The 17,754-nt window shown below is 40.2% G+C and overlaps 1 protein-coding gene across 1 annotated transcript in view; it reads right to left on the bottom strand.

Annotated features, from left to right (window-relative positions):
- CACNA2D4 (calcium voltage-gated channel auxiliary subunit alpha2delta 4) overlaps positions 1-17,754 on the bottom strand; it is a 111,500-nt gene that overhangs the window by 83,781 nt on the left and 9,965 nt on the right. The window contains exons 4-10 of the mRNA XM_047066487.1: positions 16,478-16,537; positions 14,130-14,292; positions 13,636-13,767; positions 3,652-3,712; positions 2,842-2,992; positions 1,027-1,101; positions 27-116 (exon numbers count right to left, since the gene is read on the bottom strand). Of these exons, the coding sequence (XP_046922443.1) occupies positions 27-116; positions 1,027-1,101; positions 2,842-2,992; positions 3,652-3,712; positions 13,636-13,767; positions 14,130-14,292; positions 16,478-16,537 (732 nt within the window). The remainder of the gene's footprint in view (positions 1-26; positions 117-1,026; positions 1,102-2,841; positions 2,993-3,651; positions 3,713-13,635; positions 13,768-14,129; positions 14,293-16,477; positions 16,538-17,754) is intronic.

Raw genomic sequence — 17,754 nt, 5'->3', positions numbered from 1 at the left:
CCTGGAGCTTCACCAGGTGTCGGTACCTGCTTCAGGATCTGGAAGGCTTCAGTCAAGGCTTGGTTCACGACCCCCACACCCTTGACCATCAGCTCATCTACCAGCTGTTTGAAATGCTATCATGGGTAAGAAATTAGAGGAGAGTCAGTGGATTGATGGCCAAGGAACCTTCATCTGTGGTCTTAATTTCAGAGGCTGTTTAGAGCTACTTGCCCAGAACATGACTACAGGATCCATCTCTTCATGATCCAGCTAATTTCATGGCTGGACCCTACAACAGATGTTTCTTAAATGCCCCCAAGATAAACAGAAAGAGTGCAAGTGGCTAGGTGCAAACACATCCCCACTACTGGAAGGAAATGCCAAGTGTGAGCCCATCCAGAGCAGGGAGGACAGTTCAGGCAGACCTGCTGGGAACCAATGCCCAGATCCCCAGCATCCTCAGCACCCAGACCTACATAACCCAATGGTGAGCATTTCACAGAAGAAACCATGGAGGCCGCCAGGGGCTCCAGTGTCCAACCCGAGGCTGGGATTCAAGAAGAAGCCAAACTCAAATTCTCCAGTCACAGAAAGAAGGATCTGTGACCTGCAAACTTTTCCTTTCAAAAAAGTTACCACATCCTCTCCTCCTTGGCCTTTGAGAAAGACTCAATCCAATGGGTTTGAACTTCTCTTCCTTTTGGGGAAGTTCTTCATGAGGACTGATACAGTGGAAAGACCCACAGAGGAGGCAAAGAAGGAAACTGAGTCATGGATAATCCACAGAGTGAAAAAGCAGTTCTGAATAAGTGAGATTTCCTTTGGATGGGAGGTCTCTCTTTGCTCACTATTCTGATAAGTAGGCAGCATATTTATGAGGCAATTTCTTGGGGGTATTTACATGGGTAACTGCTTTTCCCTCTTTCCAAGTACAATGGGAATAAGTAAAGGGGGCCGTCAGGAAGTCTGTTCAGGTGACTGCCCACCATCCTAATCAAGCAGGGGTTCAGAAGCATCAGGCACTCACCTATGGTGGACACTCACCTCGCGATTGTCCCGATCTGCCTGGACAAGGATCCCTTTAAAACAAGGCTCGATGTAATGGATGTAGTCACTGTACTGTAGTTGCAGGGGGCAGAGGAGGCAGAACAGATAGGATCAGTTTGGAAGCTCAGGAAACTCACAGGCTAACTTGGCACCTGTGTAATATTATCTTGGAGTACCCTATGCTTCTGGCAGTTTTTCTGAGTAGAGAGAAGGGGGTACAGAGGACAGTGGGGCTTTAACTCTAAAAATTCTCCTCAAATCCTGGTCTTGGTCTTCTCAGATGGCTGAGTGATGTCCATCTCCTAGAATACACAGAGAACCTGAAGGCACTGAGAGAATTCCTTTGGTCTCCGCCCTTAGGACAAGACAAAGTGCCTTCCACAAGAATCCCAGAGCCTTCTAGTTCTTCTATGTTCTGACCCCTCCCCAATGCCTGGGTATAGGGATTAGGAACTGAATTCTTTTACCTTTTGTCTTGCATTTATGATCAAGATCCTCTAGCTGTCAACAGGGAATGGGAAGGGGGGAAATGAATGACTACTGCCCTCTTTTTCTTAATCTCTCCATTTCCCTATAGTTAGAATTCAAATCTTGAAGATGTCTTTAATCTACTTCTGTTTAAATACAAGAGGGAGAGAAAGGGAGATGACGGTGACATGGTGGTAGGAGTGCAGGCAGATTCTAGGGCAAGTGCTGGGGTGTTCTTGGGGAATGTAGGGAACAAATGTTTCTCCTGCCTCTCCTCCCCAAAAGCAGGAGAAGGGTTGGGAGAAAGGTGGGGCAGGCTCTGCAGGAGGAGCACACTCCCACTCTTGTGGAAGACTGAGGCCTGTCCTTGTAACTGTCCTGTCACTGCTGCAGGTCATGTCTAGGGATGGAAAGGTGGTGGAGTTGGGGAGGGCGAGGTCCAGGGGTGGTGTGGGTGGGTAAATGATGCAGGCCTCAGGGGAGCAATTCAGAGATGGGGGAGGGGCCCTTCTTATGCCTCCAGGATGAACATTTTGAAGTTAGACCATTTTGCCTTGGTATTTCTTTACTAGATATATAAATTCCATTGAAGACAAGCATTTTCAGCAATGTGACAGAATGATGGGGAAAGCTTTGGATCAGGTGCCTTCAAATTGATGCCCCCAAGGTGGCAGTCAACTCTGCCTCCTTGGAGGGCTGAACTGGTCTGCTCTTTCATTGCATTGAAAGCATTCTTCTGACTTGTTATCTTCCCATTTCTTTCTGCTTCATCCCTCTCCATTATTTTTCTAGGACAGGAAGACCTATCCTGTCTAGAGCTATCCTCAGGAAGATTTGCCATGCAAGCAGGACCGAGGTCTGCTGGTCCCTTTCTAGCCCCCACTACCTACATTCCCCTTCTCCTAATGTGTCTGGATTTGGTGGGACGAAGGAGATGGGGGACTGGGAATGTAAAAAGCAAGAGCGCAGGGCTCACTCATCCTAAGCATAATGGAGAGGTTGTTCCAGTGATGGGTACCAGTCAAGAGCACATGGATGGGGGTGAGTTAAGTATCTGCTCAGGGCAAGTGTCTCTTAATTTTTATTCTCAGACTCATCTGAGAAATTGATGAAATCTGTGGAATCAGAAAAGTGGATGCACACATTTTACACACAATTTCAGAAACTCTGTGGATCCCTTAAAGCCCATCCTTGGTCCAGTTTAGGTTAGAAGCCCCAGCTTCAGAGAAGAGAATCATTCTACAGTGCGAAGCATCAAGTGATTGTACGTATAGGTCATTCTAGTGCAGGCAGAAAGGTTTTTTTTCTGGGGAGAGCTATTCTAGAATAGGAAGGCACATTTACCGCAATGATATTAACAAAATCATTCTCCCCCAGTGTGTCCAGGATGGTGGAGATGGTGTGCTTGGCGATAGTCATCCGCAGCCCCTTCATGCTGCCACTCGTATCCACTACAATCACTATGTCCTTGGGAGAAGTAGCAGCTTGTATATACCTTTAACAGAAAGAAAGCACAGGCCAATAATGGGAAAACTAAAGCCAGAACAGCCACCCAACTGAATCTCTTGTTATTTCTATTCAGATTGTGGCTCAGGTGTACCCAAGGTTCAGGGCAATGATCCATCAATGCTAGTTTTTATCATGTCCCATAACCACTCAGCACAGTTCTAAAGCCATTTTGGGGTCAAAAGTTGGGACTGTGCTCATCTAATGGACGTATCAGGTGGGAGGAAGGTTCAGTCCCGGTGGTAACCCTTGTCCTTTTTGTTTTGGACCAGCCAGGGTCCTGGAGGGACAGGCAGCAGGAAGGGAGAAAGCTGGATTTCACCCTCAGATTCCATTACAAATCTGCCAGAGGAGGGGTGTGAAGGGAGGGGAGAGTCTGGCAGAGGGTTGATTTGGAGACAGCTCAATGTGCTGGAAAGAGGTTTGGGGTAAGAAAGACAAATGTGATGAATCCTAGAGCAAGGGCAGCTGCAGAGAAGGGAAATACAGCTGGCAACTCTTCCTGCTTTTGCATTGGGTTCAGGTTCTACACAACTGAGGCCCTTGGCTGGTGGTGGGGGTAGGGCAGTGACTGGAGGAGAACTGGGCAGAACCCAAAGGTTATAAGAGAGATACCAGCATCAGACACCGTTCCCCTGGAGCTCTTACCAGCCACGATTTCTGCAGTCAAAGGCAATGACTCCATTCTCATCAGGCGTCCATTTGATGCCTGGGGAAATAAGGGCTGGTTCTTTTACCAGCTCAATAAAGAGCACTCAGTAAAGAGCACAGAATGTCCAGTTTGGCCACCCCCAAGGCAGGGCCAGCAGTGGACATGGACAGCAGGTGTGGGACCACTAGATCACACCCTGTAAACTGAGGCAGCAGGCAAGGAGGAAGGCCAACTTATGGAGGGATACCTACCACCAACACTGCCCAGACCCAGAGTTGGGGTTACTTTTACAGGCCCCTCAAAATGTGATACCTGGGACCCATTTGTGACTGAACCTCACATCAAGTTGTAGAAGGGGAAGCTTGAAGGAGGTATGACAGTTAACATCCACTACCATCAGCAAAACATGGACAGAGCGATAAACAGCCAGGTACTCTGTTCTCTAGCTCACCCGCTTTACTCAGCTTAATTAAGATCGCTGGGAGAAGTGATTTGGCTATAAGACTGTAAGCTCCTTGAAGTCAAGGATTCCAGGGCCTAGTATAGTGTCTAACATAGTACCTAGCAGAGTTGATGCTCAATAAATGTTTGTTACTTGAATGAAAAATGAATGAATGAGTATGAAAGGTCTTACCTTGAGCACTCACAGCATGCTTTTGTCTTATTCATCTGATCAAAAACTTGGGTAAATGTACACAATGCACAGATAACACTGACATGATCAATGATAGAATCTCTTTTGAAAGATTTTAATGGTTGGGAATAGTGAGTTCAAAATAAGGAGATTAAAAATAACAGGTGAAAGTGTAGTTGGTTATGTTTGGGCTACAAAAAAGGTTGTGTCAGTATCATGAATGTCTAGAAGCTCCAAGGGATCATCCTTTTCCATAACAGTTAGACTTCAGATGAGGTACACCCTCTGAAGCATTGCTTGTCTCAAAGGTAGGAGATGTTTTCAGTGATCATGCCCCCAAAACCAAACAAGTGAAAGCCGAGTTTCAAGAGTGAGAGGCAGGGGCCCGGGCAGCCAGGAGCCAAGGCCTGGAAGGAAGAAACAGGACCAGAGCATGGTGGGAGCTTGAGTAACAATGGCTCTTATGTAGACCTGAAGGCAGCTGTGAGAAGTAGGGTTTTCCAAAGGACACATTCCTATAGCAGAAGCACAGGTGTGGGGAATCTGATCCTTAGAACAATAATGAGGAGGAGAAACTGTGTCTAAGGTTCTCAGTTCTGAACCAAAACCTTGGAAGAGGGGTTTAGTGGTCCTGGTGGGGGTACCCTCAACTCCAAGAAGAAACAGAAGTGGTCCTCTTGGGGGGAAGCTTGACTCTTGAAATGGTGTGGCCTCACAGGTAAAGATGACCAAAAACACAAGAAACAGGCAGTATGAGTGAGAGGCAGCAGAAGCAAGAACTATCAGCTGTATCCTCCCAAGGATTACAGGTATTGAAACTACCAAATACAAAGTAGAAGATAGCTATGTTGGAGAAATCATCAGGAAGAATAAATAACAAGAAGTGATTAGGAACAAAGAAACAGCCTTAAGAATATGGAACATTTTTCTAAATGTTGAAAAAAATGCATAACGGATTATGCAGACAGAGGTCTGCGTAAGAGAAAATCCATGCATTTGAAAGATTCCCCCAGAGACTAGAATGAGAAGGTCTAATATATATCTGGCTGGGGCTGTAGAAAGAGAAAAGGGAGAGCGCGAGGAAAGACAATGGTCACAGAACTGATGTTGGCAAATGCTCTAGGACTGAGAAACAGTCTGAATCCATAGATCTAGAAGGCACAGCATATCCCAAGCAGGATAAATAAGATATCCACATGTAGACACATAGTAGTGAAACCGCATAACTCCGAGGGCGAATACATACATACATACATACATACATACCTTGAAAACAGCCAGAAAAGCGAGAATGCTTACAAAGGAACAGCAGTTAAATTGATAGCAGATTTTCACAACATCAATGGAAGTCAGAAGACAGTAGAAACACAGTTTTAAGGTGTTGAGAGAAAATAATTGTGAATTTAGAAATGCATTCCCAGCCAAACAATCATTAAAGAATATAACAGTTTTGATAGAGAACAACAGTGTTGTTTTCTGAAATCTGCTTGGGGGTTTCTAGTTCCTCTGTGCTATTTCTCAGGGGTGTGTCATCAAATGCAGGCTTAGTCACTCCTCTCCAAAAAAAAAAAAAAAAAAAAAAAAAGACTTGGCCTTTTCTGTTTAAATGAGATGACAACAGGAAATGATTTGTGTAACTCCTAAGAATAAAAAAGGATGAATTAAAAAGCAAAACAAAAAAGTGGGGATAAAATAAAGCGGTTATAGATAAACAAAGCAGGAGCAATTTACCACCAAGAGACCCACCAGAAAGGAACTTCTGACATTTACTTCAAAAAGGAAAAGGATCTTGAAAAGACAGCTTGGGATGCATGAAGGAATGGTGGGCAAATAAAATAGTAAACAAAGAGTCCATTCCAAATAGGCATGTCTGTCTCAAGTAACAGCATAGTATCTAATTTGTGGGGATCAAAAAAGGGATATATTACATGACAATAGAATGGAAGCCAAGGTGGGAGAAGTGGACGTAAGCACTTTTGTGACTGGAGGAAGAGTAAAATATTATTTACTTTTAACATCATGTGTTAAGTATGCCTGACAAAATTTCAGGGGTAATTACTAAAAGAAACAGAAGGATAAGTTCTAAACTGATAGAAAAATAGAGAAGTAATGAGGGAAGGAGATATTTATCAAAAATGCCAATCTCTGAAAAAGACAAACAAAGGGGAAAGAGGAAACATAAAAATAGAAGGACCAATAAAAATTTTAAATATCATATAATAGCATGTTTACAAATTTCAATACAATAAATGTAAACAAGTTTAACTTGCCAACCAGTAAAAGACATTGTCAGTCTGGATAAAAATTGAAAAGCTATGAGCTATTTTCAAGACATATGATTAAAGGAAAATGACATAGATGGTTGGAAGTAAAAGGAGGCAAAAAATATGTATTACCCAAATACTAACCAAGAGCAAACTGGTATCACTCTGTGGATATGAGACAAAATAGATTTATAACAAAAAGTGTCAAAGGGGCTAAAGAGAGTCAAGCAGACATAAATCAGCAAAGAAATAGAAAATTTAAACAATGCAATTAACAAGCTTGATTACCAACATATGCAGAATTTTTCATCCAACAATTAGAGCACAAATATTCTTCTCAAGCACATATGGAATACTTATAAAGTTTGATGACGTACTTGATGGCATCTCAACTAACTTCACATAAATCAGTACCACATATGCCATGTTTTCTGAATGCAAATAAATTGAATTAGAAATTTATAACAAAAAGATAAGTATATGTGGAGAAACGGGAACGCTCTTGCACTATTGGTGGGAATGCAAACTGGTGCAGCCACTCTGGAAAACAGTGTGGAGGTTCCTCAAAAAATTAAAAATAGATCTACCCTAGGACCCAATAGCACTGCTAGGAATTTACCTAAGGGATACAGGAGTGCTAATGCATAGGGGCACTTGTACCCCAATGTTTATAGCAGCACTTTCAACAATAGCCAAATTATAGAAAGAGCCTAAATGTCCATCAACTGATGAATGGATAAAGAAATTGTGGTTTATATACACAATGGAATACTACTTGGCAATGAGAAAGAATGAAATATGGCCTTTTGTAGCAACATGGATGGAAGTGGAGAGTGTTATGCTAAGTGAAATAAGTCATACAGAGAAAGACAGATACCATATGTTTTCACTCATATGTGGATCCTGAGAAACTTAACAGAAGACCATGGGGGAGGGGAAGGAAAAAAAAAATTAGAGAGGGGGGAGCCAAACCATAAGAGACTCTTAAAAACTGAGAACGATCTGAGGGTTGATGGGGGGTGGGAGGGAGGGAGGGTGGGTGATGGGTACTGAAGAGGGCATATTTTGGGATGAGCACTGGGTGTTGTATGGAAGCCAATTTGACAATAAATTTCATATTTAAAAAAGATAAGTATAAAATACTTACATATTTAGAAATTTTATAAATTAAAAAAATTTTTATATTATATATATATAGAGAGAGAATCCCAAATAAGCTCCATGCTAAGTATGGAGCCTGACATGGAGCTTGATCCCATGACCCCATGATCATGACCTGAGCTGAAATTGAGAGTGGAATGCTCAACTGACTGAGCCACACAGGCACCCCTATAATACGCTTTTAAATAACTAAAAGATCAAAGAAGAAATCGCAAGGAAATTTAACAATATTTAGAAGCAAATGATAATTTAAACACTACCATAACACCAAAAACACAGGCAATAACTTCTGTGTATGAGAGGACACAATTAATAGAATGAAAAGAGAACCACAGAATGGAAGATATCTGCAAATTATTTATCTGATAAGAGGTTAATATCTACCAAATATAAAGAACTACAACTAAAGAACAACAAAAGCAAACAATCCAATTCAAAAATAGGCAAAGGACTTGAACAGACATTTTTCCAAAGAAGACACACAATGGCCAATAAGCAGGTGGGAAGATGCTCACCATCCCTAATCATTAAGAAAATGCAAATCGAAACCATGATGAAATACCACTCATATCCTTAAGATGGCTACTCTCAATTTTTTTTTCCACATGACAAGGATGGGGAGGAATTGGAACCCTTATGCACTTGGTAGAAATGTAAAATGGTATAGTTACTATGGAAAACAGTATGGATGTTCCTCCAAAAATTGAAAACAGAATTGCTATATGACCCAGGAATTCCACCTCTCAGGACATACCCAAAATAACCAAAACCAGGGTCTCAAGCAGGTATTTGTACATCCCTGTTCATAGTAGCATTATCCACAATAGCTAAAATGTAGAAGCAGCAGCTCAAGTGTCCATCTTCAGATGAATGAGTAAATAAAATGTGATCTATCATACAATGAAATATTATTCAGCCTTATAAAGGATGGAGATTCTGACATATGTTACAACATGGATGAATCTGGAGGGCATTACACTAAGTTAAATAAGCCAGGCATAAAAAGATAAATATTGTAGGATTCCACTTATACAAGATACTTAGAGTAGTCAAATTCAGAGAGATAGAAAGAAGAATGGTGGTTGCCAGAGGCTGAGAGGAAAAAGGGGCGGTGAGTTATTTTTTCAAATTGGTAGAGTTCCAATCTTGTAAGATTAAGACAGCTCTGGAGATGGATGGTGGTGATAGTTGCAAAATATTATGAATGTACTTAATGCCACTGAGTCATACACTTAAAGGTAGGTAGGATGGACTAGTACAAATCATACTAAAATTTGTATGGAACAGCAAAAGACCCCCCAAATCGCCAAAGCAATCTTGAGAAAGAACAAGGCTGGAAGAATCAATTGCTCTGATTTCAAACTATACTACAAAGCTATAGTAACCAAAACAGTATGGCATTGACACAAAGTAGACATATAGATCAATGGAATAGGACGGAGAGCTCAGAAATAAATTCACAATTATATAGTTAATTAATCTACAATAAAGGAAGCAAGAACATACAATGGGGAAAAGATGATTTCTTCAATAAATGGTGCTGGGAAAGCTGGACAGATAAGTGCAAAAGAATGAAGCCAGACCACTTTCTTACACCATATAAAAAAATAAACTCAAAATAAATTCAATACCTAAATGTAAGACCTAAAACCATAAAATTCCTAGAAGAAAACATAGGCAATAAGTTTGTCAGTCTTAACAATATTTTTTTTGGATAGGTCTCCTCAGCAAGGCAACAAAAATAAAAATAAAACGGGACTATATCAGGACACTTGGGTGGTTCAGTTGGTTGAGTGTCCAACTCTTGATTTCAGCTCAGGTCATGATCCCAGGGTCATGGGATCAAGCTCCGCATTGGGCTCTGCACTGAGCATAGAGCCTACTTGAAATTCTCCCTCATCCTTTCCCTCTCCCCCTCTCTCCAACTTGGGCTCACCTGTGGTCCTTCTATCTCTAAAATAAAAAAATAAGAATAAAAATGGGACTACATCAAACTAAAAAAATTTTTCAGTGAAGGAAATCATCAACAAAAGGCAACCTACTAAATGAGAGAAGATATTTGCAAGTGATATATAGTAAGGAGTTGATATCCAAAATATATCAAAAACACTCATAAAATTCAACAAAAAAACCAACGTGATTAAAAAATGTGCAGAGGACTTGAACAGACATTTTTCCAAAGAGATGCCCAATCGACACATGAAAAGATGCTCAACATCACTAATCATCTGGGAAATGCAAATCAAAACCATAGTAAGATACCACCTCACACCTGCCAGAATAACCATTATCAAAAAGACAAGAAATAACAAGTGCTGGTAAGAATATGGAGAAAAGGGAACCCTTATGCACTCTTGGCAGGGAATGTAAATAGGTGCAGCTACTCTGGAAGACAGTATGGAGGCTCCTCAAAAAATTAAAAACAGGACTACCATACAATCCAGCAATTCCACATCTAGATACTTATTTGAAGAAAATAAAATGCTAATTTGAAAAGATATATGCACCCCTATTTTCATTGCAGCACTCTTCACAATAGTCAAGATATGGAAGCAACCCAAGTGTTCATCAATATGTGAATGGATAATGAAGATGTGGTGTATATGTACAATAGGATAGTACTCAGCCATAAAAAGAATGAAATCTTGCCATTTGCAAAGACATGGATGGAGCTAGAGAGTATTATGCTAAGTGAAATAAGTCAGAGAAAAACAACTACCATATATGTGGAATCTAAAAACAAATGAACAAACAAAAACCAGAAAAAGACTCATAGATACAGAGAACAAACTGGTGGTTGCCAGAAGGAAGGGGTTGGGAAATGGGCAAAAGAGGTGAAGGGGATTGAGAGGTACAAAGTTCCAATTATAAAATAAATAAGTCACAAGTATGTAATGTACAACATAGGGAATATAGTCAATAATATTGTAATAACTTTGTATAGTAACAGAGGGTAACTAGACCTTTCTAGGTGATCATTTCATAATGTATAAAAATATTGAATCATTATGTTGTATGCCTGAAACTAATATAATATATATTAATCATAATTCCATTTTATAAGTTAGGGTGGCACATTTTATATGTATTTTACCATGATTAAAAATTTTAAAAACCACTACTAACTGCACCTGTGAGATGCAGCAAAAGTGGAGCTTCTAGGGCCAAGGTATTGCCATAAATGCTTATTTTAGACATAAAGAAAGGCTTAAAATTAAAGCTAAGTGTCCAATTTAATAAGTTAGAAAGAAGAACAGTAGAACACACTCAAGGAAAGGGAAAAGAGGAGATAAGCTCAGAGCTGAAACACATGACTTGGAGAACAAAGATGCAATAGAGAGCAGTCCACGAAGACAAAAGATGATTCCTACCTAACAAAATAGAGAAACCAGTGGCAGGATAATGAAGAAAAAAATGAGTAATACTATAGATAAAAGGGGACATAATTATAGATACAGCAGGGATTAAAAAGATGATAGAATAATAGCTTCCTGGAAATAGTTTTGAAAACCCAGATGAAAGGGATGGATTCTTAGAAAAAGAATTTTACCAAAGTAAGAAGAAATAGAAAATCTTATGAGTCTTGCAAGTATTAAATATATTGAAGTGGTAATTTAAAATATCCCCATAAAGAAAACATCAGGTCTATATGGTTTTATAGATGAATCCTAACAAACTTTTCAAGGAAAGGATCAGTCTAACTTATTTAAATACTTCTAAGAACCAGAAAAAGAGGGAATACTTCCCAGTTTATTTTTTGAAGCTACTATAATTTTGAAAACCAAAGACAGTATAAGAAAAAAATTTACAAGACCATTTCACTCATGAGTGCAAAAAAATCCCAAACAAGATCATTAATAAACTGAATCCAGCAATGCACAAAAGACTAATTTACTATGATCAAGTTATGTTTTCATATCAATGTAAGGATGGATTAACATTGGAAAAGTCAATAGATAATTAGACAAATGCCATAATAGGCATTCACAGAAGAAGAAATACATACAATACATGACATATGAAGAAAGAGATACTCAGCTTCACAACTGATCAGCCAAATGCAATGCCAGACCAGTGAAATACCATTTTATACTAAAGGGTTATTAACAAAATCTTTTAATGTTTAACAATACCCAGGATTTCAGAAAATGTGGGTCAACAGACTCTCTTATTCATGACTGGTGGGAATATAATTGGTACAAGTATTTTGGAGAACAATTTTGCACTTTCTTGTCATAGTTGAACAGTCACATATCTCATAACCTAGCAATTCCATTCCTAGGTACATACCCAAGAGAAATTCTCAGAATATGTCTCAGGAGACATGTATAAGAACATTCATAGCAACACTGTTCTTAAAAGGAAAAAAAAAAACAGAGAAGAAAAACAAAAAATTGCAAACAACCCAGATAGGATCAGGAGGATGAATAAACTGCCATATTGGCCCACAAGAATATGATATAGAAAAAAATGACAAAGTACATATGTGACATATGTGACAGCCCAGACGAATCTTGCTAGTATAATACTGAATGAAAAAGCAAACTCTGAAAGTCTATACTCAAAACCAGTTTAATAAATTTTAAAAACAAGCAAAACAAAACAATATATTGTTTAGGGAGATGTCTGTGTGTTTGTAAAAATGATATAAAACTAAGCAGAGAGCCAAAAAAGTCAAATAGAGGGATAACTTCAAAGTGGAGAATGGTTGTTACCTGGTCAGTTGAAGGGGGTGAAATCAGGAAGAAGTCAGAGGGGCAGAGGCCAGAGGAGGAGCACATAAGTAAATAGAGGTTTGGTAACATTCTAGGTTTTGCGTTGGTGATGTAAATACAAGCATTCACTGTATTATAAATAAAAATAAAAAAAACACAGAAATAGGCCTGCATGGACCCATGAGAACAGTGTACCATGACCATGGATTATGGTCACCCCAATACTGTGCACCTAAGGGCTGATATATATCTATAAATGTGGGTGCGGATGTGAGAAGTTGCCCTCCCCTCTTCATAGACTGATGGGCCATATCTGGACTGTTTTGTCTGCACACAAGTTGATGTCTCTGGATGTGGCAGAAATGTGCAGGAATTGGACCCTGAAGAAGACCTGAGGGACATGTGAGTTGTCTTCAAGCATTTTAAGGGCTGTTCTAAGGAAGAGGGATGAGCTTGCTTGTTGAGGCTGCAGAGAGCAGAGAAAGGAAGTGACTGGTTGTGGATTTGGGCAGAGAAACAGGGGCATGCTAAAACCCTGTGTGTGAGTTCTAAGATCCCTGTGTCTTCCTGCAGAAGAATTAGCTTTTCCAGCCTGGGGACACAGAAGGGTCTTTTAGGACTTCTGATTTCCTGTCTCAGAAAAACAGGGCAACTTCAAGACTTTCAGGAGTGTGCTAAAATATAAAAATGGGTTGGAGTAAAATGCAAACCTTGTGGTAGATGTTTCTGTTTTCTACTTTTATTGATGGACATGGGACTTTTCCCGTGCCATCTATTAAGTTTGCCACTAATCACATACTAACTGGTGACACTTTGTGCATTGCTGTTGAAAACTTCAAGTGAATATGCTCCATTTCTCCAATTAGAATGTAAACTTCTTAAGATCCAGAATTGTTTTATCTTCCTTTGCATTTTCCACAGTGATTTTCATAGGACAAGAGTTTAATGTGGGCATTTTGTGATTAGTTACCATGGTGTTTGATAGTTTCATTCATTCATTCATTCATTCATTCATTCAACAGCTATTTATTGTAAATGTGCTTATCATGTTGTGAAGGGTGTTAAAATGTGGGTTGGAGATGCTTTTGGACAGGAGGGGCGTCCATTCACTGGGGGTCTGAGTGCCAGGGCCCATCTTCAATGTCTTTATTGCCTTTGTCCCAGAAAAGCTCAGAAGACCATGGAGATGCCTCCTGATATCCCTACCTGGATAGATCCTGAAGAATCCAGTGGAGCTGCCAAAATATTGCCATGTCAGTGTCGGGTCTCTTTGGAAATTCTCCACAAAAACAGTGTTCAAAGCTTCAGACATGTAGACTCCATTTAAAATGTCTGGGTCTAAAAGTTGAAATTATAGAAAGAACTGCAGAGAAACTAAATCAGAAGAAACAGTGACCATCTTTCACATGCCAAACACACACGCAGCCTGCAGTGCTGTTGTTTACAACTTTCTGCTACGTTGCATTTGGCGAGCCACACTCACACCCTCTAATCCAGGAATGCTGAGTTTTCTTCCAGCCGAAACTGGCGTAGAATACTTTTTCTTGTTCTCCCCAGTCAAGGAGGTTGGAGAATCAGATTAGACTCCTCAAGTCTTCTCAGGAAAATGGAGGCAAATCTTTAAAACTCACCAGTACCACCTAACAACTACAAACTGTTAAGAGAGAGTGCCAGGTTGCAGGGTGGGGCAAAGGAGCTACCTTTGTTGTACACGTTCGTGGGCAGCTGCACGCTGCTGATGGAGGTGTTCACCATCAGGTTGCTGAAGTGCGCATTGGATTCAAGGACAAACTCAGCCCCCAGCTCCACGTAATTGCCATTCTCATCCCTCTCGTTGATCAGGACAGAGTTGTAATAGTTAAACTAGGGGTGGAGGGAAAATAGCAGCACAGAGACAGTGTGGACACAAGAGACATACAAGGTGAGAAAGAGAAAGAGAAATGGCACAGATCAGAGCACTCAGATGTGAGAGGTGGGGTCAGATGGGCTGACAGCATCCATACAAGCAACATCCATGGACAACTGAGGCAGTGACCTGTATTACACATTTGGACAAATACAGATCCCAGACAGTTGGAGAGCATGGTTGATTCACTTGGTTTTTGATGTAAGTTGTCTAGATTACTGCCTCAGTTCTCCACTTTGTCATGTGTGGGCATGATCAGATCAGAGCCAAAGGGGTAGGTAGAGGTCCAAGGTGAAGTAAAGAGACAGGGGCAGCCTCATGGGCACCATCAATTTTCTTCCAGTGTAGGAGGGCTCCTAGGAACCCAGAGTGGTGGGTCCTGAGAGGTGAGGCTTTTCTCTTTAGAAAACAGCCTTCAGCCTGGGCCCGAGGCAGGGTCTGTGGCCCCCGTGTCCCTCTGAGGAGCCAGCAGTGTGCTCTCTGCCTCTAGCATGTAGTGTTAAAGGGTCTACTTGGAATACCACACTTAGAGCCATGATCAGACCTACCCCACTCCCTCCACACCACCTGGTTCACATCTTGAACAGCCCCCTCAGGGCACCCTATGTCTTGCCCCACACCACAATACTGCTGACTGCAAGAGCTTTCTTTCTTTCTTTCTTTTTTTACAATCAAGAATTTATTTAAGTTTTCATCATTTTTTTAGAAATAAAAAGGTCTAAGGACAGATTTGCTTTTTAAAGCAAAAAAGTTGCAAAAATGAAAAAATGATAAAATGTAGTTTTGTTATATCTTAATTGCTTAAGTGTGTTCTGTAAATTCCAAATAAGTAAAATAATATAAAAAATATTTTCAAATCTTTATAGAATGAAAAGAAAACCACAATCATTAAATACTCTTGGATTTCCTTTACTCCTCCCACAGATGAATTCACAAATACATAAAAACTGACATACATTTATCCTCCTGCTGGTGTTGATCCTATTATCTGGGAACAAGCCAAGGTGAATAACCCTGATTCTGAAAAGTTAATTCCGGTACTCATGGTGGGTTTCAAAAAACTTCTTCGAAGACTGAAGTTTCAAGATCAGATGACTAAGCAACAGCAGACCAGATTAGATATCATATCTGAAGATTAGCGAATTACAGAAGAATCAAACGACAACTATGGCCAAAATTGCACAATACAAGAGGAAACTCATGGACCTTTCCCATAGAACTTTACAGGTTCTAATCAAACAGGAAATTCAGAGATAGAGTGGGTATGCCATTCAAGCTGATGAAGAGCAGTTGGGAGTTCAGCTAGATACAATTCAGTGTGAACTGAATGCACCTACCCAGTTTAAGGGCCGACTAAATGAACTGATGTCCCAAATCAGGATGAAGAATCATTTTGGTACAAGAACTTTCTAAAGCACAAATCCAGCTGTGTCCCTCCCCTGCTCAAACCCTTCAGTCTGTGACATTCCAGGCTGAGTTGAGGCCAGATTCCTATCTGTCCACAGTCACTTTCTACTTCACCATCCCCTGGACATACAGAACTGACCATTCACAATTTCCTCTATCTTGTGTTTTCCTATTTCAGTGACTTTTCTTTTCCCTCAGCTTCTCCATGCCTTTCCTGTTCAAATCCCACTCAGCCTGAGGCTGGTCCTAATGCCACCCTGTCTGCAGGACTTTCTGAGCCTCTACTCCTTCCCTTCTGCATTCTTGTAACTCTGTTTACCAACTCTTATGGACTTGTTACATATGCCTCATGCTAGAGTTATTTGGTCTATGAGCTTCTTGACTTTTTATCTATCCAGAGGCTAGCACATGGTGGTTGGGCAAAAAATGTTTATGGAATGGGTGGATTGTCCCTCTATGTCCCTTGCCCCCCCAAGTCTTGAAAATTTTCTCTCCTATCTGGTCCATAAATCTCTTCTGAAAAGACTGGAGAGTATTTCAGAATCAAGCTATTACATGGTCATACATATCCTATGCACATTAAAAGATGGTGCTGGAAAAAAAAAAAGATGGTGCTGGACTGTCTACCTTCCCCCACCCCTCTGTATCTTATACCCAAGGGACCCTGGCTCTTGGTGGGGGTTTAGTGATTAGTCATCAAACCCTCCCAGCAGTAGCTCTGGGAGCAGGACTCACCACCAGCGATTCATTGAATTCATGGTTCAGGTCAGCCTCCTCAGCAGCCTCTACCAGATTCTGAAGGATGGAAACACAAAGGGGAGAATGAATGGGCAAAACAAGGCCAGTAGGTCTTCAACAATTTCTACTCCTAAGAATATACCCAAAAGAACTGAAAACAGGTACTCAAACACTAACCTGTGCACAAATGTTTGTAGCAGCACTATTCACAATAGCCAAAATGTAAATGCATTATTATTAAGTGAAAGATGCCAGTCTGAAGAGGTTACCTGCTGCATTCCAACTACGTGACATTATGACATTATGGAAAAGAAAAACTATGGACACAATAAAAAGATCAGTGTTAGCCAGAGGTTTGGGAGAGGGAGAGATGAATAGGCAGAAAACAGACAATTTTTTAGGGCAGTGAAGCTATTCTGTATGACCTATAATAAGCTAAGTGAAAGACTCCAGATATAGAAAGTTACATACTATATGATTCCATTTTTGTGAAATATTCAAATGGAAAACCTATTGACAAAAAGCAGATTAGTGGTTTCTGGGAGCTGGGGAGTGAGAGTGACTGCTTAATGGGTATAGGGTTTCAGTCTGGAAGTGATGAAAAGTTCTGGAACTCGGTGGTGATCGGAGTTGCATAGATGCATAGAGTGTATCTAATGCCGCAGGATTGTACATTTTAAAATGGTAAAAATAGTAAATTTTATATTATGTGTATTTACCATAATTTTTTTAAACAAGGATGTCAGCATTACAGAACATGATGGGAAGTAAGGAAATTAAAGAAGACACAGATAATGGAAAGATCCCTTTTTATGGATTGGATGAATTAATATTGTTAAAAGGTCCATACTACTCAAAGCAGTCTACAAATTCAGTGCAACCCCTATCAAAATCCCAATATCATTCTTTACAGAAACAGAAAAAAAAAACCACCGTAAAATTCATGTGGAACCACAAAAGACCATGAATAGCCAGAAACAATGTTGGGTAAGGAGAACAAAGCTGGAGGCATCACACTTCCTGATTTCAAAATATATTACAAAACTACAATAATCAAAACAGTTGGTATTGGCAGAAAAAACATATAGACAAATGAAATAATTTGAGAATAGAGAGCCCAGAAATAAATCCATACATTTATTTAAAAATTTTTTAAATGTTTTATTTATTTATTTTGGAGAGAGAGAGAGAGCGCATAAGCTCAGGAGAGGGGCAGAGAGAGAGGGAGACACAGATTCCAAAGCAGGCTCCAGGCTGCCTGAGACAGAGCTCAA

Source organism: Lynx rufus, unplaced genomic scaffold (assembly GCF_022079265.1).
Source record: "Lynx rufus isolate CCGP_SWC_20201006 ecotype Redwood Valley unplaced genomic scaffold, mLynRuf1.p SCAF_7, whole genome shotgun sequence".
Lineage (NCBI taxonomy): Eukaryota > Metazoa > Chordata > Mammalia > Carnivora > Felidae > Lynx > Lynx rufus.
The sequence above is the reverse complement of the archived record's forward strand: the minus strand, read 5'-3'. Positions and strand labels throughout refer to the sequence as shown.